General features: G+C 37.9%; 1 protein-coding gene across 1 annotated transcript in view; it reads right to left on the bottom strand.

Annotated features, from left to right (window-relative positions):
• The window catches only part of RSPO2 (R-spondin 2), a 175,287-nt gene that overhangs the window by 42,441 nt on the left and 107,376 nt on the right, over nucleotides 1–25,470 (bottom strand). Inside the window, 2 exon segments of the mRNA XM_027768053.1 lie at nucleotides 11,447–11,635; nucleotides 13,689–13,832. Coding sequence (XP_027623854.1) covers nucleotides 11,447–11,635; nucleotides 13,689–13,832 — 333 coding nt within the window.

Raw genomic sequence — 25,470 nt, forward strand, 5'->3', positions numbered from 1 at the left:
GAGATTTTTTTTGGGGGGGGGTGTTGCTACAGGGCACATGCGCTCACCGGAAAGACAGAGAGAGACAGAAAGCAAGAAATCACCCCCCAGGGGGGATGGACATGCCACAATCCCTTCTCCTCCATTCTCCTCTCGGGACCTTGGGCATGCACGGGCATGCACGCACATACACCCAGTATGTGTTTAAGCCACCAGGTCCAGGACTTGAACTGCGGTCGACTACATGGGAGTCCAGCAACATAGCCATTACGCTAACTGCTGGTCCCGGTAGTTAGAGAATTTTATCATTGGTCTATCATAGGATCTTGCATAGTACACTACAAATAGGAGACATGTCAATAAATTTAGTACATGCTAAGTTCACACCACTATTTTGAGAGGGAACACTGCAAAAACAAAAGGTTGATCACCATAGAGTATCTATATGTGACATGAAAAATCCTAGTTGCATTTCCTTTGAGGAACTGCTGAAATTGCTAGGGGTTGAGAGATTAAGAGGCTATAGGGAGAAAGAGTTCTAGGTCTGATGTCTGTGCAAGCACAAAGCACTGCCTACCACCTACCACGACCATGATATAAATGAAGGGATGCAAATAAGTGAGACTTAAAGTATTGTTTTTATAGAAAGACATACTCTTTTTTCTAAGGAGAACTCATGTATGCATATCCCCCAAAAAGTAAAAGAGAAAAAAAAAGTGTTTCTTGTTCAACCAATGGCAAGAGTCAGATCTTTACCTAGTAGGCATCACTCCAAGTCCTGAGAATAAGCCATATGTTATGATATTCTATATAGAATCCAGTTTGATCACCCTTAGATCTAGGTCTATTAAGTTCTTCTACTCTGTAAGTCCTACCTTTTCTTAAAGATTTAATTACTGATATATAATGGGCTTAAGAATTTGAATTTCCAAAGGAAAAATCTTTATGGATAATGAGACAACATAGATTTCTAAATTTATTGTGCATCTGACCCGCATTTCTAACTTTAGTCTCTTAGCAGTTTATGACTTGGATGGCTGACTTGTCATGAACTATATATCATATGCTATGCCTATGCTTTAACTTCTTACTGAATATTCCATACCCAAGCTTGAGGTTTATAAATGAACCACCATAAAAGAGCAAGCTCCTACTTCCCTGTGACAATTCTTTAATAAACTTGAAATCTTTCTGTTAATGGCCAAGCCATGAGATTTAATTTGATGACCAACTCTTACTTATTTGGCCTTATCACTTGAATTAATTTCTTTTCCTTATTTCTTTTCCCGTTTCCCCTTTGCTCCTGACAGGTAGGTTGTTTCAAACAGATTCTAATAATGGTTCCAAAAAGCAAGAGTAATAATGTTGTCATGCTGATATGTGTTCTATTTAATTATTAGTTATTATTGATAATCCCTTACTGTGCCTAATTTGTAAATCAAACCATACCATAAGTATAGGAAAAAACAATGTATGTATATGGTTCAATACTACTCACTGTTTCAGGGCTCCGCCTCCTGTTGGACCAGTGGTGCTGCTGGATTCTTATGGGAGTGTGAACCCTATTGTTATGGTTGTGTGATTGTTTCATTGCATATTGCAATGGGTAGTGGTGGAAATGGGGTGCATGGTGGGTGTGGATGCTTGGGTCATCCTGGGACTAATCCTTCATCTCCTATCTAGGGAGATATTATCTTCCACAAGACCAGTCCCTGGTGCCAGGAAGGTTGGAGACCACTGGATTAGAGGATTAGATTTGAGAAGAACAAATAGTTGGTATGTCATATCCCACTCTGCTGTGAACACCTCAAACTGGAAACTACATGGTTTTCTCCTAAACCACTTCACTCAGATCCCACTCAACTCAATGTTCCAGGCAGATGCTGGTAAACCAACATATTAGATAAAACCAACCAAGATTATGCAACTGAAATCAGGTTTTGTAGCAACATTTTCATCCTTGACCAAAAAATATTTAATCTACGTACTGTAAATTTTCAGAGTACTACAAACTGGCCAGTAAGGATAACCCACTAGAAGGTTAACATGGCAAGCTAAGAAATAGAAAAGAATACATTCAAGGAGCTTGGTATATGGCAAATGGAACTAGTAGTTAGAAACAAAAATAGTTCACTTAGGGTGAAAGCAAAATGTGCTTAGATTAAGAAAAAAAATTGCACAAATACAAACTAGAGAACAGCCTGGCTTAGAAAGTTGGCAGAAAGAGATTAGGGATCACAGCGGACTGCAAGCCAAGGCAAAATCCTGCACTCTTCAGAAAAGAAAGCATAACAGAAAAATGCATAAACATCAGGACCCATGAGTGTGCTCTGGTAATTCTCTCATTAAACTCAACTCTGCTCAATGTTCTGCCTCGAATCTAGGATATACAGTTTATCTTCTCATTACACCTTAATACAACAGTCACTTCCATCTCAGTCATCTTTCTATGAGAATACCTTAATGTTCAAAAATCTCCTATGACTCTCTAGAGTGTATGAGATCAGATTCAGAACGTTTGTCCTCTCCATGGACACACTTCACAGTCAGGCTGCAATTTTGATCTACCAAGGCCTGGGACTGCTTTTCACAAACTCTGAGCTTCAGCCAGCCTCATTTGTCCACTCTCTTGCCCTCATTAGAAACATTTTGGTATCTTCCATCTACCCACTCTTAATAGAACTGTGGTTCTTCTTGAAATACACCTGGAAGCACAGCTAAAAATGATACTGTTTTTCTATAATATTGGAGCCTATAACAACACTTACTTGACATTTAAAAATTCAAGTTTCTCCTAAACCACTTCTTTAATTATTTTTAATGTGCATTTTATTCATCCTTAACTAGACTATGAACTCTCAGTTGTACCACTCAGTCCCAATTTGTCCATTTTTTTTTTAGACCACAGGAAATAATGAATGTTTTCACAACTGATCTGATGAACCTACAGACCTAACAATAGAAAAATATGGAATGAGTGGTCAGCCAGTGGCGTAGTGGCTAAGGCACTGGACTCCCACATGACCAACTGCAGTTTAAGAGCTGGATATGGCAGCTTAAAACTCACACCCAGTATGTGTGTGTTTGTGCCCAAAATCCCAGTAGGAAAAGGGAAGAGAAGAGACTCTGGCATGGCCATTTGCCCTGATGGATGAATGGTCATGTGCATGTCACTTTCCTTCTCACTGTTTCTGTCTCTCTCTGGCAAGTGCTGCATCCTATGGGGGTGGGGGGGGGAATCCCTGTGGTTCTCTCACAACAAATAGTTTTGATGCAGATTAAGATATTCAAAGTCCAGTGTTGGAAAAGAAACAAAAATCACAAAAGGTTATCTAAACTATTACTGCAGACCTTGAGATAATCACCAGAAATAACTCTACATCTAAATATGTAACTCATGACTTTACATAAGAATATCTTACAATTGAGAAAAGACACCATGCTGTTAAATTCAAAAGGTAATTAAACCCCCAAAACAAGATATCTGCAGTTTCTAGATTACCAAGATATGATAAAGTCTCAAATATATTCAATATTTACTAGACAACCTACTGAATGGTTCGATCAAATATCACTGATAAGTCAAAAAGCACAGATTACATATTATTCAAGCCTCTGTTGAGTGACATTTACAAGACACCTTCAACTTTCTGGAAACATGCAATGTGAAGGATGTTGTCCCCATTTTACTCACTACCCTAGATGTGTTTCCTTATTTGATAAATTCCTGTTTAGTACTGCAGAAATCTGGCTAGCATTTTTCTCTCCACAGAACTAAACTATCCATTTTTTTGTGAAAAACATTATTAATCTCTTCAATCCTATTGGGTAAGCCCTATTTTTCCAAAGTCTGCAAATTTGAGAAAATAATATTAATGTACACACAAAGATTAGGTCCAAATTGACATCAATAGGTCAGCTGCAAAGCAAAGAACTATGGCCTTTCTAGTTTTAGGTTAAATTAATGGTATATTTTTGCCACTTCTCCTTGCATAAAGTAACTTTATTATCTTAACCACTTCTGTATGATGACAACATGAGTCATGCTGGGATTTTAGTAAAACTCTGTCATTCTTTCCATTAAAATAGTTTGTAACTGCCTTCTTATCCTGGAAGATATCCACAAGTACAGTTCAAGGTCAATCCAGTAGCAGAAGTATTACAGGAAATCTCAAGGAGCAGACCGCCTGCTCCCTTTTTATCAACACCACTTAAAGATCCCAGAGAGGTGCCTGATGAGAAGAATAAGTTGTTCTAAAAAAAAAAAAAAAAAAAAAAAAAAAAAAAAAGGTAGGGAATTTTTATTTCTGACTTCTTTATCTTATAAGAAGGAAAAGAGGAGTCTCCTGAAAGTCAAGGGTGGGGGAAAAAAAAAATCTACCACGGACACCATGTGTGTCCTATTAAAGTTGTTTTTATTTTGGAGTGTTGTAAAAATTGTTTTATATATTTTACATTAAGATCAGAGTAGCTTACTGCTGTGTAAAATTTATAAAAGAAAGGCCCCTTTGGAATTTTCCTGTCTCTGCCATGTTACACATAGAACTTGGGCCTTCAGTGGCACATGCAGTTGAGAAATTCTTTTTACAAGTGCCCATAAAAGAGGCTGGTACATGCTGCCCCAGACTGTAATTAAACGGGGCCAGTAGAGATTCCAGATGGGAAGTGGTAGAGAATGGAAGAAAGGTGTGGCTTCTTTCACTCATTCACTCTCTCCCAGTCCCCTTTGGCAAATAAGATGGGCACCCAGACAGGCTCAAAATGAAACTGGAAAAGCAAGTTGTCTTAAATCTACCCCCTATACCTCTAAATTGAGAGCTTTGCACCCATCTGATTTCTATGTCTGTGCCCATCTCAAACCTCAAGAATGGACTTAACTTTGCCATCTCTGGACTTCCCATAGTTTCTCATGGACACCTCTGAAGCTCACTTTTCTGCTCTCAATTTCCAAAGACCCTTACCTTCTGAGAATTAGTACTAATGAGAATTAGTAGATCTGAAAGAAATCACTACTTTAAAAAAGAGTAATATTAGGACCAGCAGAGTAATACTGGGACCAGACAGTGGTGCAATGGTAAAAACAAAATGCTCTCTGAAGCAATGCCACAAGGCCAGATTTCCAATTCACATCTACAGACTCCCCTGGGTACACTGAGCACACAGCTGCCAATGTTCTGGGGTTGGCTGAAGGCTGAGGGTGGATCATGGTGTGAAGACCCTACTGAGAGTGCTATCTCTCGCTCTTTGTCTCTCTCATGTATGGAGGGAAGGAGAGAGAGAGAGAAAGAACAGAACACTGAGATAATAAATACTAACTACCACCACCACTACTAATAGTTGTCAGTGCTTATCCTCTATCACTTTCCAGGAAACTAAGTAAATAAATTAATTAAAATTAAAAAGGAAGAGGGAGGGCTTGGGAAAAGGAAGAGATACCTCCCCAAACACTGTCAATAACCTGAAGCAGGAATTTCAGACACGTTAACTATTGAATTTTTTAAGGTAAATAGATCTTTGTAAAACATAACTTTACATTGGGTCATTGGGCAAGTCATGGTGCATTTTTGTATAGGAAAACAGAATACGACACGACTTTCCTGACAACCTAATAATTATAGACTAACATTGAAAAATGACCACTCTGATTAGCTCCTTCAGCTTTACTGTGTGTGCGTACATTACGATTAGCTTCTGTGTATCCAGAGTGCCTGGAATATGCTTTAATTTAAAAGGACTCACACAAACCATTTATTTGTCAAAGAAATAGAATAGCTCAGCAAACAGAAAGACAACACAAATTCCCTTTCAGTCACCTTCTTCTTCATATAATTTCAACACCGACACTCTGACAAACCAAAAGTTTCAAAAGAAAAGAGTTTGTTTCTTATCCTCTCTTTCAAACTATTCTTGAGGTTGGCATGCAGAAAGCAGACCACATAAATTGCAACTCAAATGTAAACAAAATGTAGAGAAATAAAGAACATATGTCCAAAGCATATTTTTGACCCTATCCTATTGAAAATGTGCTGATTTCCTGCTCTCAGTTTAATCTATCACAATCTACAACCATCTTTGGTTATATTATCTAATACCTAGGCCACATGTTGCTGTCAGTTTATATACAGAAAACTCAGATTAGAGAGATCTTAATACTATTGCTTTCGAAGAGAGATTTTTGCTATATGGTGCATACGCTTGCCAGAGAGACAGAAAGCAATAAATCACACCCCAGGAGGGATGGCCACACTGCAATCCCTTCTCCTCCTTTTTCTTCTTGGGATTTTGGGCATATACACACACATACTTTCAAGCCACCAGGTCCAGGACTCAAACCATGGTTAACCATGTGAGAGTCCAGTGACATAACCATTATACCATCTGCTAGTCCCATACTACTGCCTTTTAAAAAGCAGATGTGTGTAGAGATTAAGATTCTAAATTGCTAATAATATTTTGTTTTCTACCAAATGAAGAGTCACAAATAATATATCGCCCAAAAATAAAGTAGATAATGATTAGGTAATTTCTCATAATAGAGAAGTCATTTTCGAATTGAATTAATATACAGTAGCAGATTACATATTTAAATTTTAGTATAGTACTGAGAAATGTGACAAGGACTTAAAGGGTTGCAATTTACAGTTATTAATGATTGTGCAGTGGTGAGCTGAGGCGGCTGCAAGTGAAGGAACAGAAAGCTACCCAAGGAGAGTCAAGAGTCATTACCTAGAGTAAGAGTCTGATTGCAAAAAGGTGTCTGGAAAAATATATATACATATCATGCTGGGCACAGAGACGTTAGATGCAGGCCAGGTTCAACTATCCAGAGCTTCACAGATGAATGCAGGATGTGGCTCAACACAAGGTAGCATCACCTGAAGCACCAACTTTGAAAGAGTAAAGATGGAAAGAACAATCTTGAAGTCATACGTTTTTTTCTCCCAACAACCTAGGATCTATGACACTAACATTAGAGAGTCATTAATAAAGGCAGCTTAATCAAAGCAAAGCCAATAGTTCAATACTCTGGCATTTATAAAAGGGCCTTTGGGATGCATTTCATTTTCAAGTTGAAAGATATCAGGAGGAGTGATAATGGCAAGGTGTGATGTCTTTAGAAGCATTTACAGAGCAAAAGTAAAATATCATCTCTCACTGGATGGAGAATAAGCTACAAACTGAGTTGTTTGACCTTGGGCAACCATGACTTTATCTTTGATTTTTATTATAAGCAAAGAAAAGGTACAAGAAAACATAGGTTTCCTATGCAATGAGATGTTGGTCCAACTCTTGGCTCTCCTACTAGTAACTTGAAGATCACCTTGGAGCAGTCAGAGCCTCCCTGGAATGCAGTTCTTCCTCTTCCCTAAAATATGGTGGGAGAATCAAGATGTTCACAAACAGATAAGATTTCCCTTAAATTTTCAAAAGCTCTCCTGCAAGTCTCTGATCAAATGTAATTCCTCAATTTCTATGAACACCCTCCATAAACCAGCTCACCTCCAAGCCACTACCTATTTTCCTGTCCCGCTTCACTTCTCTTCATGTGAAACGAAGCACATTCATCTACTAATTTCTTTACTGGAATTGTTCCCTCTCGAAAAAGCCCTCTAAAGAAAAGTCTTTACTCTTTGAGCAATCTCTTGCCAAGCCCAGCGACTGGTAAAAAGTAGTGCTCAGTGATTATCTGACTAAATAAATTAGCAAAATGAATTGTTTTAGGACTTAACGTAAAAACAAGGAGTCCCATACAGACAAGACAGAAAATTTCAGACTGAGGTCATGACGTTGGCCATGTAGATATGTAGAAGTTTACAGCTGTCTACAGACGACATTTTCTGGATATAAGTACCTGCCAGCATTATACTTGGGCAACCACGCTTTTGTTCTTCCATTTGCCACTTAAATATATAATAACAACATGCTTGCATTTTTCTCTTTAGATGTTGCCTAATATACGATATGGTATAGATTTGAAATCCCTTCCATTTAAAGTTTCAGCTTATGCATTAATAAATTAGTCCCAACATGATTAATTTCATTAGTTGGTGTATTTGGTATGGGGAGAAGGGAAGAAAAGATGTTATATACCTACAATAAGTACAGCCTTTAATTTTTAAGTAGGCTACTCTTTTTTTTTTTTTTCGCTTGTTTTCTATACTCACTGTTCAATATTTCTTTTTCCATGTTTCTCTTTTTCCATGGTTGGTGGTTTTATTTTTTTGGTTTTGGGGTTTTATTTTTTTTGTTTTTTTTTTTTTTCACTCTTTTTTCTTTCTCTATACTTCCACTACACTGGTAGCTAAGCCATGGGTTATATCCAGATTTTAAAAGAATCTTGTTTAGTCTTTGAGGGTTGAATACACAAGCAGAGTCCTTTCTGGAATGGCAGGGTAAAACCTGCCAGATGCAGAAGGTTTAGCAGACATACGGTACAGCTGCTTGGAAAATGTTCCATTTCTTGGTAATGAAATGGTATTCTCGGACTTCCAAGCCTCATCCTCATCCTTCCTGTGACAACCACAGAACTCCCCCACATCATTTGACAATTAATCCTAGAATCATTGGATTGTAGACCCAGACTGGACTGAAGTGGCAACCTACCCCAATACCCTCTATTAATAAATGAGGAAATAGAGGCCAAAAGAGGTTGAGTGACTTGCCAGAAGTCCCAGAATTCATGAGTTGGCAGGATGCACAGACCCAGAGATCCTCATCAGCAGACCAAGCCCCTGAAGAATGAGTGTTAGAAAAGTCTATGAAATCTTACAGGTTGCAGCATCATCAAAGAAAAGATAACTGATCTAAAAGAAAAGTTTCAGAATGAACACTGAGTACTTCGAGTATAAGTCAATCCACTATTTCCAGATTTCTTTGATTGTTTTGAAAAGCACATTAGCATATCACAATTAAGGACAAAAATAGGCCAGAGCATTACACTCTTTAAAAACTTTTATACCCATTTATTTTCTCATATTAAATAGTTTTCAGTGTAATATTTGATACCCTTAGTGACTATTCCATTAAGCTGACCTCTAGCTTATGCTTTCCAGTAATCAAAAGCAGCTGATTTTAATGTGCTGCTGCTTTAGTGTGAAGGAGGTTCAGGCTGCGTTTGTGTGCAATCAGGTTAAGATTGGCTCCGACAGGAGAAAAATCCATACATATGTTGAAAAGATCTGAAAAATGCCTGTATTCCCAACCTGATTACGACTTACATTTTTGCATGGTTTGTCAAAGCAGATCACTAAAATTAAATCAAGATGTAAAATGGGATAAAGCGGTTTTCTTCTCCATTCTTCCATTAATCACCATGACCTATTGAAGAAAGGAACCTTTCCCTCTCTCACCTGAGGCAAGGTGGGGTACTCCACTGGAAGTTATGCCAATTTTTATCAATTGGTACTCAAGTTCCAAAATTAATTTGCTAGTTTTCATTTCCTACATTTGTACATAGAACTCATTTTGTAGCAAAGTAATTTGCCATTTCTATCAACAACGAATTCTACTTTTGCACCCTTTTAATAAAATGATCAAATCCGTTCCAATAGAACTTAGAAATTCTACTTAAAGATGATATAAAAGTAGGTTTATTAAACTATAAATGTATGCACAGGGATTAGAGCAATAGTTAGTCTTTCCTAATCAATTTAACTTGTATTTAGGTTTTACCAAATGTTATCCACATCCACTGCTATTTCACTTGTCAAAAAAACAATATTTGCAAATCATGCATAAGCATTTGTTTTGACATCAGTTAAACTGCCAATGGTGCTGGGTGATATTCCATTAAGACAGGATCCTGTTGTTGGTCATATAATGTAGCAAACATTATGGTTAGCAATTTAACTTATCTAGAAAAGTCTGAAGCAAAACTGGTGCTAGGTCAAAATAGAGTTTGGAGGGAAGAGAAATGTGTTGGCTCTAGTTAGGCACAAGCATGTTTGGCATAAAAGCATTTTTAGTTTAATTTTTGCTATTAACGTAAACCACAATTGGGGCACCATGTTGCTAGAAGGGGGATGAGAGGGGCTATTATATAAACAATATCCAACAAAGAAAGTCTTTATTTCCAATACCTGAATACATCAGGTTTGTTTTTAGGCAGAAGGTTGCAGGTTAAATGCTCTCAGCTATCCAAGAAGTGGCTTATTAGTTTTGTAAGAAAATATTTTCTTATATTTTGACTAAAAAATACTCAGTTTAAGTGAACAAAACCATCCTTGTTAAGGAAAAGCAGCCCCCCCACCTCAAAAGAAAAAAAAAAAAAAGAAAAGAAAAGAAAAGAAAAACTTTGTTTCAAAGACCGGGTAAAGAAAAGCAAGACTAATTCGAGAGGAAAAGCTGCTTTCCTAATAGTAGCTTCTGAGTCTGGATCTAATAGTTCTCAAAGGCCGACTGGAGTCTTCAAGTCTTATAAGTTTTGTCTTTTTTCATGGATCATAGACATTCTCTATGAGGCAGCAAAATGTAGATGTCAACCCATTTTAAGCAGATATTTTTTTCCCTAGGTTATCATCCTGAAGCTTGAAAAGCTATGTACCAACAGAAAAAAAATAAATAAATAAAAATAAGAAGGCAAACAAAAGCTTTGATTATTTTACAGGGCAGATTTCCAAACACAACTTTCTTTGTTTCTCTCTCGCTCTCGCTCTCTCACTTAGAAATCTCAACGTTATCTCTGGCAACATAGCATCGCTTACTGATACGATAAATGGGACGAGCGACGACTGTGGCGTTACGAAGCACAGTGACAGTGCAGAAAAGCGCATCTCAAGGACTCCGCTTCAGCCGGCACCTTAGCTGTGTACTCGTCTCCATTTCTAAATGGGCCTGATCCTGTTATTACAGAATAATTACTGCAAATCAGCACAATTACTACAAGGCCTTGAATAAACACACACATGCCAGTAGCTGTTTTCTACAAATTATTATCAAAACAAAGAGAAACAGCTAATTGTGGTAACATTAAGACAACGTTTATCCCTACCAGTGCTGGGGCAAGTTTATTTTAACTTGTCATCTTCAACTAGTAATGATGCAGATGATTTTACAGATTCCATAAACCGTTCTAATCTAAACTCTTCTCAACCAAAAGTTGGCAGCTTCGCTCTGAGAAACATCTGCAAAGGCCTGATTTCATAAGAACAGCTTTTATGGTACATTTGGAAAAAAAAAAAAAAAAAAGTCCCACTTTTAGAAAACTCATTTTACAAAGCTTATTTGTAATGGACTCTTCTAAGAAGGTATCATGAAAGTAAATGAAATATTCACTTTATATTCTTTATAAACGAAGCATTTGTTTCTGAAATACAACACAGAATTTTACCCTCCACCCATGTTATTATCAGGTTTCCTCCATGGATAAGTAATTTTCATTGGTAGGGAGAGGGGCGAGGGAGGGGGGCGAGAGAGGGGGAGAACTCGGAAAAGCACACAGCACAGGATGGTAATTATTCAAACCTACCTCCTGGACAATGCCGCATGGCCATCTTACACCTCCTGGACTCAGCGATGGTTGGACACGGTATGGTGTCTTTTGCTGGCTTTTTAACGATTTGCCGTGTTCTGGTTTCCAGACCCCATTTAAATCCACATGTGCGATTATTTCTGCTACAAGTTCCCCATTCGCTCCAGTGACCAACTTCACATCCTTCTAATAAAGATTTTTTAAAAATACAAAGACATCAATTTGGTATCTATTCCTCTGCTGCTGCCCAATTTATGTAGCAGTGACTCTCCACTCCCCCCCCATCTTAGACATCAAAAATTAAGTTTTATAGCCCACAAAGACCTATACTCGCTTTTTTGGAATCTTTAATTCTTTGAACCATAGCAAACTTACATCTACAACAAATATCACATAAGTAATTAAAAGCTGTCACTTTCCATTTTCTTTAGTTCATTTTTTGAAAGAAGACTAAAGATCAGGTCTATGACACTTTTAAAATGGACAATTTTTAAAAGATTAAACAGCTCAAACCTAAAGAAAATGACACTATTTTTATACCATGACTGAGGACAACAGTTACAGGTTTATTCTAAATGCCTCCCTGACCTTAAAAAAAAAAAATAAAAAGTACGTGAAGCTTGTTTTGCATTTTCTGATTCTCTCGATGTTCTTTCAACAGGTGTCTGGAAACTATAGTGTATGTATTGCTTATTTCCTAAATTGATGTTGTACATTACTATCGTTTGAAAAGTAAGCAAACGATCAGAAGTCTGAAAAGATATGCTTTTCCTAGATATGTAAAAGGTTATAGCATCCCCTTTCTTAAATTTCTGTCATGGAATAGGGATTTACCTCCTCTGGGGAGGTTGGGAGGGAGTTAGTGAAAGGATGAAAATATGCAAACTTAGACCTTCTCTTCACCATTGAAAAGCCCCTTCATATTCATGAAGAAGGACTCAGAACTAGAGACGCACACACAATTACTGTTACAGCATTCTAAATCTCAGCAGGCATCACGGCTAAACTATTCAGAGAGTTTTCAAAGCCATTTGATATTTTTATTTGGAGGAATGCACAGAACTCTACTTGTAATATGTTTATAGTAAAAGATGTCATAAATGTTTCCACTGACATTTGTAATGGGTGTGGGTCTTCCCTCTCAAAAACAAATTCAATGTTCTGCATCTGCTCTTACAGTGACTCTTATTTTTAATGGAGTTTCGCCTGTATGAATGCATTAGCTCACACTAAAATAGGAACTTAAGTGTATACATTTCTTCAAAAACCTCTCACTTAATCGTATTCTGCTCTTTAAGTGTCCAAATATATAATTACACACTATTTCAGCAACATTTCTGAAGAATAAAAAAGTTGTCAAATTTATCTCCCCATCTTAAGGAATAAAAAGTCTAATATATAATAGATAGCTCTATTACATGTCATACCAGATTTATAGCATGCCAAATAATACCAGGGTGAGGGGGGGGGGGGGAACATGTCATTATATCCAGGATTAGATTCAGGCATTCACGAAATGTAGCAACTGACAGATCTTTCCCTTTTAATCAGTGGTATAAAAATTCCAAAGTATTTTGCAGATACTAAAAAAATCTAAAACTTGTAAAATGTGTATTCCAGATTATTTTTCACAAATAATGAATGTACACAAAATACACAGGTGTATATTAAAGCATGCATTCTAGGTATCTAAATTTAGTAAGTATAAATGTTTTAATATATTTTGCAACATTCAGTCAACCATCAATAAAACGTATTTGGCACAAAATATATTTGTTTTCTGTTTGTTTGTTTTTTTTCCTCCCCGCAAATTATGAAGCAGAAAGCTCCATGCTTAATACACATAGGAAACACACAATAACAGTTTTCTGACATGGTCCTCCTTAAAATGTTGCTTTTTCTTCTAAATAAATGTTTTTCTCAAATAGTTACTAAAAAGGTATTAATAAAAAAAGGATATGTTACATAGATGATAAACACATTTTTTCAGCACACTGAAGTAGCTGTGCTACTTCACTTGCTCAGCAATATACAGCTAGCAAATTTTGTAGCAAGATATATGAGACTACTCATCATAATGACACCTTAAAGAATTCAGAAGGTCAGTAAAGAATTTAAGCTTTACTTTTGACAGAAAAGCTCATTTGTTTTTAGGTCGAATATATCCAACATGCATATTTTTAAGAAACAGGGTTAAAATAAAAGTTGCCATTTGAGAGTTACATTAAAAACTACTCACCCACACATTCCATGGTTTCATCTAATGGTGCAAAACCATCTGGACATGCATCAAAGCAACGGCCTCTATGCAAGTAAAAACCTACTTTGCACTTGGTACAAAAATCTTTGCTAAAGCAGGAATCACAGTTTTCTATTCTGCATCCTAAAAACAATTTTAAAGAGAAAAAGAGAAAGCATCAGTCAAAGAAATGTACTTGCTTCACAAATAAAATTTATACAAACTCAATGATTAGCCCAATCGAAATTCTAGTGGTCAGAGAAATATGCGTACAACTCACTTGTTTCCTAATGCTGTTTCATTTTCAATTATTCCTACCTCTTCTAACAGCTCACCACATCAATAAGCTAAGACAGAAGGACAGCCCAGGGCCCTAAGCAGCATGAGACACTTCAGAAATGTTTGTGACTTCAAATGGGATTAAAACAAATGATTAAAAATAAAAAGAAAACACCCCTACTACAAATTACATTGCTTTCGGGACTGAAATCTGTTCAGCCCTTCAAAAGAGTTGCAATGAAAAACACGATGGAAACATTGTAACCAGTATCTTCCCTTTGGGGATAATAAATAAGTTACAAATTTTAATTCTGAAGATGTCTTAAAATCCATGGTCTATCATCTAGGACTTGGGTCAATGTGGGCAACTACTTTCACAAAATGGTGACATGACCTGCATGGGATGGGGGATGGGCAGTTTCGGTCATTTTGTTGAAGACCTACGAAGGTGTCAAAGACTTTTCATACATTTTCACTGAATATTCACAGTTATCTTAAGATTTAGAATCCCTGCTTTGCAAATGAGGGATAAAAAGGAGAGAAAGTCATATAGCTAGACTAGAAGTGGCTGAGTTGGTTCAGAGAGCCCCTCAAATCATCTACCTCCTTTTCCAGCCACTCTCTTTTCTCTATCATTTGCTAACTAAAGTCTACTAGGAGCAGTTTGGGAAACAGAAGTGCTTTCAGGTCTGGTAGACTGGGTTTGAATAGCAGTTCTACCCTTAACAGCTCTAAGACTTCAGACAACTACATGCCTCTCGTAGCTTCTATTTCTTCTTTCATAAAAAAAGGATCTCACTGACCTTCCAAGACTATCATAAAAGTGGTAACACATAGGTTAATTGGTTGACTCATAAAACATAGTCTACAACTAGAAGCACAGTGAACTACCAACATTATTTTTTTCCTACTAGATCACATACATTAATGTCTAAAAAGAAGCAATAATGTATAGGCTTGTATTCTAGGTCAGAGTTCCTCATAAGCCAGTAATATCTGGACTAGGGGCTCCATGGCATGACCAGGTGATGATAAATATATTCTAAACTATTCTCCAAGTAGAGGAAAGGACAAGAAGTTTGGAGGATTGGTTCACAAAACATCAGGTTTTCAACAATTAAAAGTGTTATTTGTAACAGATTTAACTGATGGCGAGTAAACCCATATAAAGCACTATGAAAACTGTGGTGTCACACGTATTTATTTAACAAGCTTCCAGCACTGTATTTAATGCCTTAAGGGTTTCAAAAAGCTTTAAAAGATGAAGCTGCTCAAGCAAAATGATAATGGGTTAAAAAAAAAAAAAAAGTACAACTGAATGTGAAATCACTGAGTATTAACATTTTGAAAATTATACCACAAAGTAGAATGAGGTCGAAGGCCAAAAATTCAGTAAAATAGATTATTTTATAAATAATGAGTTTCTAGACCTATAAAAAGAATTTTAAGTATTAAATAACCACCACGAAACAGCTGACTCATCTTCTAAAGTGTTGCCATATTCACAACCCAAACACCAACAATGTGTGAGCAAAACACAATGTGTGAGCCAATGACACTATGAACTTTCTGGTGAGGGGAGGAAAATGATGGGCACAGAACAACAGTTTTTCAACCAATAAAAGGCCTATTTATAGTCTTCAATGTGGTAACCTATATTTTAATAAAACAGTGGTCTCGAACTGGTCAGTAGCCTCTTAATCATGGTCAAAGTACATGACCAAAATGTCCACAAATTGTTGGTTTTCTTGTTATATATTTTTGAAAAAGCAAGCAGCCCTTCCCGCTACGGAATTTATTTTCCCAAAAATAATGGTAAGCATTTCAAAGGATAAAACAGAACTAATCAGTAAAGAGAACAAAGCATTGATGTTTTTAAAAAATAAACAAGGATATATATTTTATAAATCCACTGCTATCTACAAGGTCTGATCTTTCTTTAAATATGATTTGTCCCAAAAATACTTTGACCCAAACACTATAGCAATAATAATTTAGAACTTATCTGACAAAGCCTTTTGCAGATCTTCATTATTCTTTGAAGCTCTATTTCCTTATTTCATTTCATGCTCCTGATACCAGTTCATAGAATACAAAATATCTTAAATACCTCCCATTCTCTATAAAATCCCTTAGGATTTCTTTAGGCATACATTCCGCTTGAACAAAGTCTAGTGATTTGTCCTCAAACCTAAGTACAATGAAAATATGATGCATTCAAATTGTAAAAACTATGCTGACCCCATAGCCCAGTAGTTAAGGGGGCCAGATCTCACATGGTAACCACTATTTGAATCCTAGCCTCTGTGGCTTGAATCACAAGTCCCAAATCCTGACAGAATGGAGAAAGAGAGGAGATAGGATTGTGGCCTGACCACTCCCTATTCAGGGGTGTTTTCTCCCTCTGTTTGTCTGACAAGTACTTCCTTAGCAATAAAAAAAAAAAAAAAAATTGTAGATAACTAAAGCCATTACAACGTATAAGATGAATTATAATTAATGGCCCAGAAGAAGTGGTTTTTTTTTTTTCTGTACATATACTTCCTTGGCAATAAAAAAAAAAAATTGTAGATGACTAAAGCCATTACAACGTATAAGATGAATTATAATTAATGGCCCAGAAGAAGTGGTTTTTTTTTTTTCTTTTTGTAGAGGTTTTTGCTTTAGGGCTCATGAGCTCAAGCTCACCAGAGAGAGAGAGACAGAGACAGTAAAAGGGAAAGTGAGAAATCACTGCACCCCCAGGAAGATGGCCATGCCTCAATCCCTTCTCTTCCAGGGATCTTGAGCATACATGCACACATGCCTGGCATTTTTTAAGCCACCGGGTATGGGACTCGAACTGCCTTCGGCCATGTGGGAGTCCAACAATATAACTGCTATGCCATCTGCTGTTCCCTGGCCCAGAAAAAGTTCTAACATCTATTATTAGGTTAAAAAGCAAGTTGCAAGGTAAGTATAGTATAACATATTAAAATTATGCATGTATATGTTGCTGTGAATGAAGTTGCTTAGCATAGTTAATTTGAAGAAGGGTGGTAGAATTTTGAAATACATTTAAAACAATATATACAGAAATCTTTTATTGAATGGTTGAAAAAGTCATGACATATTTTTTCTATGGTTTTCTATGCAAAAATGCACATGACTTTTCCAACCACCCAATATTTATCTAACAAAAGTATAGTGGGAAAGATTATAATATATGTAAGTGATCTATTTAAGTTTGCCCCCCAAAATGTCCACTATATTAGTATTACAAAATAAGCCCTTTTGATTTTGACAGACAAGGAAAAGGAATATTATCACATCCAAGCATTTTCAGATTTGGGTGCATGAAATTATATCCCTTATTAACAATGCTGATCCTACTGTAATCTTCAAAATATTCATTCCCTTAACCATTCCTTCCCAATATCGTTTATTATCATACAGTCAATGGTGTTTTTCTTCACTCAAACCATAAGGAAAAAATAAATAAATAAAAACACTGTCTATGCTAGAAAGCATTTTTTAAAAAATCTTCCATCAGAGCCAGGTACTAATATTTACAATCTGCTGGCACTCCTGGTGTCCACTGTTCTGTGACACAACATAAAATCAACTCGGGTGGCCCATCACTCAGTAGCCTGGCCTGGGCTGACAGAACTGATCTAAATACCAACATCCATGGACCCAAGGCCTTTGAAAGGTAGTATCTGCAAAAACTACCTATCCCAGGAGCCTTTTTTTTTTTTTTTTAAAGACATTTTTGCTATAGGTCGCATGCGCTTGCCGAGAAACAGAAACAGGAGAGACAGAAAGCGAGAAATCACCCCCTAGAGGGGATGGTCACGCCACAATTCCTTCTCCTCTCAGGATTTTGGACACTCATCCACATGCACCCAGTGTAGTTTATTTTAAGCCACTGGGTCTAGGACTCGAACAGTAGGCAACTATGTGAGAGCCCAGTGAGAGTCCATCATTCCATCTGTGGGCCCTGGGCCTTCTGACCATGCATCGGCACATGAAAACTTTTTCTCATCTGCTCCACCGAAAATCCCCTGCCTGTTCAATCATTTCACAGGGATACACCTCTTCCACTTTGGAAGAAACATGCTTGCAAGATCTGACAGTCCTAACTTTCTCCCTGACCCTAGAGTCACTTCCCAAAAACTTACTTAAGGTGGTTACTCTTAATTAGAATTCACATCAATTCTATGAACTCATGTTTAAAGTAAAACACTGTCATCATGAATAAAAAGTTGAAATAGTACTGAAAGCTCAAAGGAAAATGTAGAAATCCTCTTTTTCATCTGAATGGCACATTAGGCCTCCTCCCCAGAAAAGGCCACTGTGTTAACAGTATCTTACATACAGTTTAGAGAAATCTCTACATAGATTCTATCAACAAATGCGCTAACTACCATTCAGACACCAGTAGAATTGTTCAATAGATTCACCCTTTCTGTAAAAACATGGCCTTTAAGTCCTTGTTTAGACACAGAAGAGCCTTGTTTAGCCAACTGACATGCTTCTAAATTATAGTTCCAACTCAAAAATGTAATCCACCAAATAAGGACTGGTTTAAGTAAAAGTATTATCCAAATGAGGCTGCATCCCCCCCCCCCCCGATATGATGAGGTTATCATTTGGCAAGAAGGGCATACTCTGACCAAGAAATAGAAAAATAGGCTGAGTGCTCCCCCACTTTGTCCTCAGGACCCCATATAGACTGTAATGGAACATTTTTCACATTACACCGTACCCCAACCCAGTGGTCCATCTCAAACATTCCAAAGACCCTAGGATGTGCAAGCTTCAATGCCAGCTCTGAGAACATAAAACTGTAATGCCCCCTCCTTATTCTAGAGGTGCTAAAGCCAAAGAAGAGGTCCACTGGCACTAGCAGGGCATCACAACGTAAGAGGAGGCATTAGAGTTGTGTGCTGGTACGCTGGAGGCACAGAAAGGAGATCCCTTCCTGCCTGCCAATAAAGTTCTTTTTTTTTTTTTTTCCAATCTACGACTTCCCTATTCCTAGCACAAGGCTGGACATATAACGCTTGCCAAGTGAACACACACGAATAATATTTTTAAACCATTTCTATTATCTATTGAAGATAACGTTATAGTATTATCGACTGGACTGGGGAGAAATGTAAACATGTTGGAATATTCACTTTGCAAACTACATGACATGACTGAATGTATATAAGGACTTGAAATAAAATTTTTAAATTTCTGTAATATTTGAGTACTTAGTATGAGATGGCTGGCACACGCACTGTAAAAAGCTCTCATTTCTTTTTTTTTTTTTTTAAATCCCTACTTGCAGCAAAGAGCTGTACATCATACTGGAAGAATCACCTGAAAATAATTAAAGAATGTAAGGATCAAAGTATGATCAGTGATACATGCTATGAAAGATGGACCTCAATTGAGCATGTTTCAGAGAGACAGGTCAAGTCAGAGACGTAGCAAGGGTGGCCACACTAAATAACAAGGCAATGGAGAAATGCACATGGCGTGGGAGGGACTCAGTGAGGTCGGCGTGAATGAAGTGGTGGTTACATGGTGGAGATGATCACCCGGGCTTACTTGTGGGGGCAGATTATAAATTGTGTTCCTTAAGTGCTTTTTAAGAATGTAAATCGTGGGAACCAGCGGTTAGCGTAATGGTTATGTCGCTGGATTCCCACGTAGTCGACCGCGGTTCGTGTCCCGAACCCGGTGGCTTAAAAAACTCACGCCGGGCGCGTGTGCGTGCATGCCCAAGATCCCGAGAGGAGAATGGAGGAGAAGGGATTGCGGCGTGACCATCCCCCCTGGGGGGTGATTTCTCGCTTTCTGTCTCTATGTCTCTCTCTGTCTGTCTGGAGAGCGCACGCGCCCTACAGTGAAAATCTCTCCAAAAAAAAAAAAAAAAGAATGTAAATCGTAAATCTAATAAAAAATGAAACAAGAGTCAAGATTAGAAGCTTAGTTTGACTAGTAACAAGTGGTTCCCATAGATTCCTGAGCACAAAAGCAACACAACAAAAATGATTCCTCATTTAGACATGTAAAAAGCCCCTGGAGGCCAGCATGCAGACAGATACCTAGAAGTACAGGTGAAAAGCAAAGTTCCTACACCTGAGGGCCTTCAGTCTGCTAAACACAAAGACACTCAAGTGGACAACTAGGTGAATTTACCCAAGGGAGACTCAACACTCAGAGGTTAACAGAGGGAAGGGAATGAATGAATCAATAGAACAGACAAACTGAGTGGCAAAAAAATGAAAACTAGGGAAACTGAAGATTACACAATCAACCTTTCTTTCTTTGGTCCCACAGCCCTCTCTGGGCACTTGGCACACTGACAGTTTGTTTTATTTATCTTCCCATCTAAATTTACATGACAAGTACTATCTCCTGTTTGGATGTTTTGGCATGTCTCATCCTATTCACGAGGAAACAAATGTCTTAGATTAAAAGCACAGGAAGATGACCATTTGTTAAACCCAACTGTGAAAATGTAATTCTTTATATTGTAATCAATTATTCAAGAAAGGGAAGAAATAAGTGAGGTGGACAAAACCTCAGACATACACTGAAGTATTCATTTTTCTCCTACTTCTTTATTTTTTTTTTTTTTACGATTTAATGAATTCATTCTCCCATGAGTGAGAAAGACAGAACCAGAGAGAGAGAGAGACAAAGGGAGAGAAACAGCACCCACCATGGGGTTCTGACGCCATGATTCACCCCTTAGCCTCAGCCAGCCTCAGATCACAGGCACGAGTGTGCCCAGGGTACTTGGAAGGTCTACGGAGAGGAACCTGGAACCCTCCATAAAGGTTGCAATGCGTTTCCTTTTACAGCTGTGCCGCTCCAGCCCTCCTATTTCCTGAAGTTCGCCAGGGGTGTGGGCTTCAGACTTCCTTAGCACACAGGAGGAACTGACTGCTTATTTCCCTTCAACGGTGCTTCAGTTCAAACCAGAATCTCTACTCAAAATGCGCCAATCACTGCCTCACCGTCACACAAGGGATGCTAAGTCCTCAGGCTGCAGTCATGAGGCTCAAAGAACATCAAGCAAACCTCGGGAACCACCGAGGATTCTGTACTTATGCTAAAACGTGAATGGAAATGAAAGGAACGGGTGTTCCCGAAAACATTTAAAATTAGACTTTTAGCAGTTTTTCACATGCAACATACTAGAGTGTCCAACTTTATGAGAAGTTTCTTAAAATGGTTTAAATGTTTTTAAGCTTCTCTAACAACTTCGAATACTACTATTTCACATTTTCAAAACTTGCAATGGATTATAAATATCCCTAAATGGGAAAGGGGTGAGGGGGCAGCAGGGCTCTAATCCTGGACCTGCCAGCTTGCTTTCTTGCTTTCTCGCTTTCTTGCTCTCGCTCGCTCTCTCTTTCTCCTCTCTTCTCTTCTCCCCCCGCCCATCATGTTAAATTAAAAATGATTCTTAAAAAAAATCTCTGAATAAAATTTTTAAACTTTCTGTTCCAAAAATCCTGCATTTCCAGTTCATACTATTGCAGTAATCCTTTCAGAGTACAGATGGGTTAAAAATTATAACCTGAAAGCTAAAATTACTTTTATAGCATAGTCTAATTACACATAACTCGTTAGAAATGTCATTGTTTTACAACCTAAAGTAAATGAAGGAGAGATTCAGAGGTTTCAGGACTCAAGTTTCATGCCTGAGTTATGATGCAGAAGGCCAGGACTGTTACGTGAACAGAAGCGCTAGGGTGGACTATCGTGTACGATTCTGTATGAGCCAAGATTGTCTTTATTAGTTAAAATAGTTAGCGTAGGATGACATTCAACTATGTCAAATGAAGAACAGAATACTAGAATAAAAGCCAGAGGCAGGAAACAGAGGCTATGTGGTGAATACAACAGCTACTTGGTACAGTGGCTAGCAGATTTGAGGTTAGAATCTTGGCTAACTTACTTTTGTGTGATTGTGGGCAAATCGGTAAAACCCCTTTTGCCTTCCCACTCTCATCAACAGAAAAGGAGGCAGCCTCATTCTCTCAGAGGATAGAGGAGTCGCTCTCAAATGAAGGGGATGTTTCAGAGGTACTATCCATAGCAAATGTAGATTTGCCCTTGTTTAGGTCACTCAGCTAAACGAAGTGAACACAGCAGTCCCTCTTTATCTGCAGTGTCACTTTCCATGGTTTCAGTTATCCTGGGTCATCAGTAGTCACCTACTAAATGGAAAATACTAGAAATAAAGAACTGGTAGGTTTTTAATCATAGGCCATTCCATGTAGTGTGATGCAATCTCTTGCCATTCCTTTCCTGGGACATGCATCATCCCATTGTCTAATGCATCTTCACTGGATGTACCTCCCATCCATTAGTCAGTTAGGAGCCATCTCAGTTATCAAGTTCAAAAAACTGTGTGTGTGTGTGTGTGTGTGTCCTACACATAAACATGGTTCTACACTATCCATGCTTCAGACATCCACTGGGGGTGTTGGAATGTATACTCTGCAGAAAAGGTATGTGTATGGAAAGGCTACTCTACAATAATTTGTTGAGCAACTAGATGAAAAGTCATGTGCTTCGGCCATTAGGAACCAGCAGTTAGAAACAGATCTAAAGATGATGTTGACCTTGGGAGTAGTGGCAGAAATCACATCCTCCCTATGACCTACTCCCTTCAGCATCAGATAGCAGGAGAAAATATCAAACTTACTCAAATCATACAGTCAAGTCCCAGTCTAGCTAGTACTTTTCATCTTCAAGCTGCAGTTAGGTAGGATGAATGGACTCCATCCAGAAATTTAGATTTTTTTTTTTTTCAGATACCTAGTGTTCAACCTTAAATGCCTCAACTTCTGAGGCTATACTGCTGTCAAAAATCTTTTTCCCCCTCTATTCATTTTTAAAAAGATGCATCAGTCTATTAAAACCAAAACCAAACAAACATCCAAACTCGAACTTGTGCTTATGCTGGTAGCCTCACAGTAATATTTGAATGTTCAAATAGTGTATCTCACCTATCCACACCAAGAAACATTGAGGCTTATGTAAAATCACGTGGTCAAATACTTATCAAATATACATAACCATAAAAACATTGGCTTCATTTCTCATATATTCAAGGGATGCATATTTGAAATCATTCTCAAAATGAGAAATTAAAGGTTATTATCTGTTGAAGATAATGTGTATTCTTTTTTTTTTTTTTTTGAGAGGTTTTTGCTATAGGGCACGTGCACTTGCCAGAGAGACAGACAGAAAGCAAGAAATCACCCCCAGGGGGGGATGGCCATACCGCAAACCCTTCTCCTCCATTCTCCTCTCGGGATCTTGGGCACACACGCACATGTGCCTGGTGTGAGTTCTAAGCCACTGGGTGGGTCCAGGACTTGAACCGTGGTTGACTACATGGGAGTTCAGTGACATAGCCATTATGCTAACTGCTGGTCCCATGAGTATAGCATTCTCAACTGCACTGGTGAGAAATGTATACATGCTGCAATATTCACTGTGCAAGCTAAGTGACATATGTGATTGAATGTATAAATGTATAAAAGAAATTTAAACAAAAATAAAAGAAAAACTTACACACATGTGCTGGGAATAGAACACTCGGTGCTTAAAAAGATTATTTTTTTTCCATTTAAGGGAGTTGGGAGGAGGACATCTGCCTCAAAACAAGAAAGGAATGGAATAGCAATTAAAATAGGATTTTTAAATTATAAACCAAATGAATATCTCTTATCAGACTTTAAATGCCTACCAGTAGCAGATCTGTCCTTATGCTGGCTCCATGCGCTTTTCTTTTTCTGATAACCTGTGACTCTTTCAAATTAAGGTGGAACCAGAACAGTTTAGTAAAATTCAAAACTGAGCCTTAGTTGGATTTTTCCAAATGTCAGAAAAATGCAACCCTCTCCACCCAACTCAATGGAAAAATATGTTAACTAATATATGTCTTGCCCTTCACTCAACCCCCATCCTAAGAAAACAAGAAGAATCTCTTAATTCCCTCACACTCCAAATAAGCCAGAGCAGAAGTCAGAAAACTCTTAAAGAACAGCAATTTTAATTCCCTCACACTCCAAATAAGCCGGAGCAGAAGTCAGCAAACTCTTAAAGAACAGCAAATATTCGAGGCTGTACACTATACAGATAATGCAGTCTGTCCAAATTACTCATCTCAGCCATCGCATAAAAAGAGTCACAGCCAGTACAAAAAGTAAGCATAGCTGTTTGCTGATAAAACTTTATGAACATGAAATCATTTTCATGTGTTTACAAAATAATGTCCTTTTTTTACCCCCCAACCACTGAAAAAAATCTGAAAGCCATTTATTTATTTATAATTAGTTAATTAATTTTAGAAGTTTTTGCCTTAGGGCATGTGTACTTGCTGGAGAGAGAAAGAGACAGAGACAATGGGAGGGAAAGTGAGAAATCACCCCCCCAGGGGGCAATGGCCACACAGCAATCCCTTCTTCTCCATTCTCCTCCCAGGATATTGGGCATGCAGTCACATGCACCCAGCATGAGTTTCAAGTCACTGGGACTGGGACTCAAACAATGGTTGACCATGTGGGAGTCCAGCAATGTAACCTCTTTGCCACCTACTGGCCCTTATTTATTATTTTTTTATTATCAGAGAGCATGTACACTGACCAGAAAGAGATAGAACAGATGGGATGACGAAAGGAATAAGTACCTTTCAATGTGATGTGGTCATGACAATCCCTTCTCCTTCCTGTCTCCATCCTGTTATGATTTGGGGCCTGCATACACAAATGTCCAGCATATTTTTTTCAAGCCTCCCAAGCTGAGATTTGAACCGTGGTCAGCCATGTGGGATTTGTCTCCCAGTAAGCACTGAGCTATGAGCTCAACAACTAAAAGATCTAAGGCCTGATTTTACCCTAAGGTCACAGTATACGGATACTTGGGCCGGAGAATGCATGAAATCCACGGGTGTCTTAAATGAAGGAAAAAGGAAAGGATTTCATTTTGGAAGCACCAAGGTAGCATTTAAGCATGAGGAACCAAGTGACGTCTTACATGTTCCATCTGACTGCGTATACAGGACAAATACCAGATGAGTATGAGGATGCCAGCATTTATTTCCACATGAGAGCAATATTACTTCAGTATTTTTTATACTACATTGATAAATCAATAAAGACAACTTCCAATTAGTTGTCAATAGGCAAAAATTTCATCTTTATTTTTGGGCCAGCTCATTCTATTTTGGGACTGCAGGCGGTGCGGTGGTGAAAGCCCTGGATTTCCACACGGCTGACTGCATTTCAAGGTTCAGCCCTGGAAACTTGGAAATCACACCGGGCACATGTGCATGCATGCTCAAAAATGGAGAATGGAGGAGGACTGTAGCATGGCCATCCCCACTACAAGGGGTGGGGGGCGACTTCTCAATTTTTCTCTGTCTCTCTCTATCTCTCTAGTGAACACACATGCCCTATGAGAAAAATTTAAAAATTTATTTAAAATTTAAAATTTATTTTAA

Source organism: Tupaia chinensis, unplaced genomic scaffold (genome assembly GCF_000334495.1).
Source record: "Tupaia chinensis unplaced genomic scaffold, TupChi_1.0 Scaffold145257_1, whole genome shotgun sequence".
Classification (NCBI taxonomy): Eukaryota; Metazoa; Chordata; class Mammalia; order Scandentia; family Tupaiidae; genus Tupaia; species Tupaia belangeri.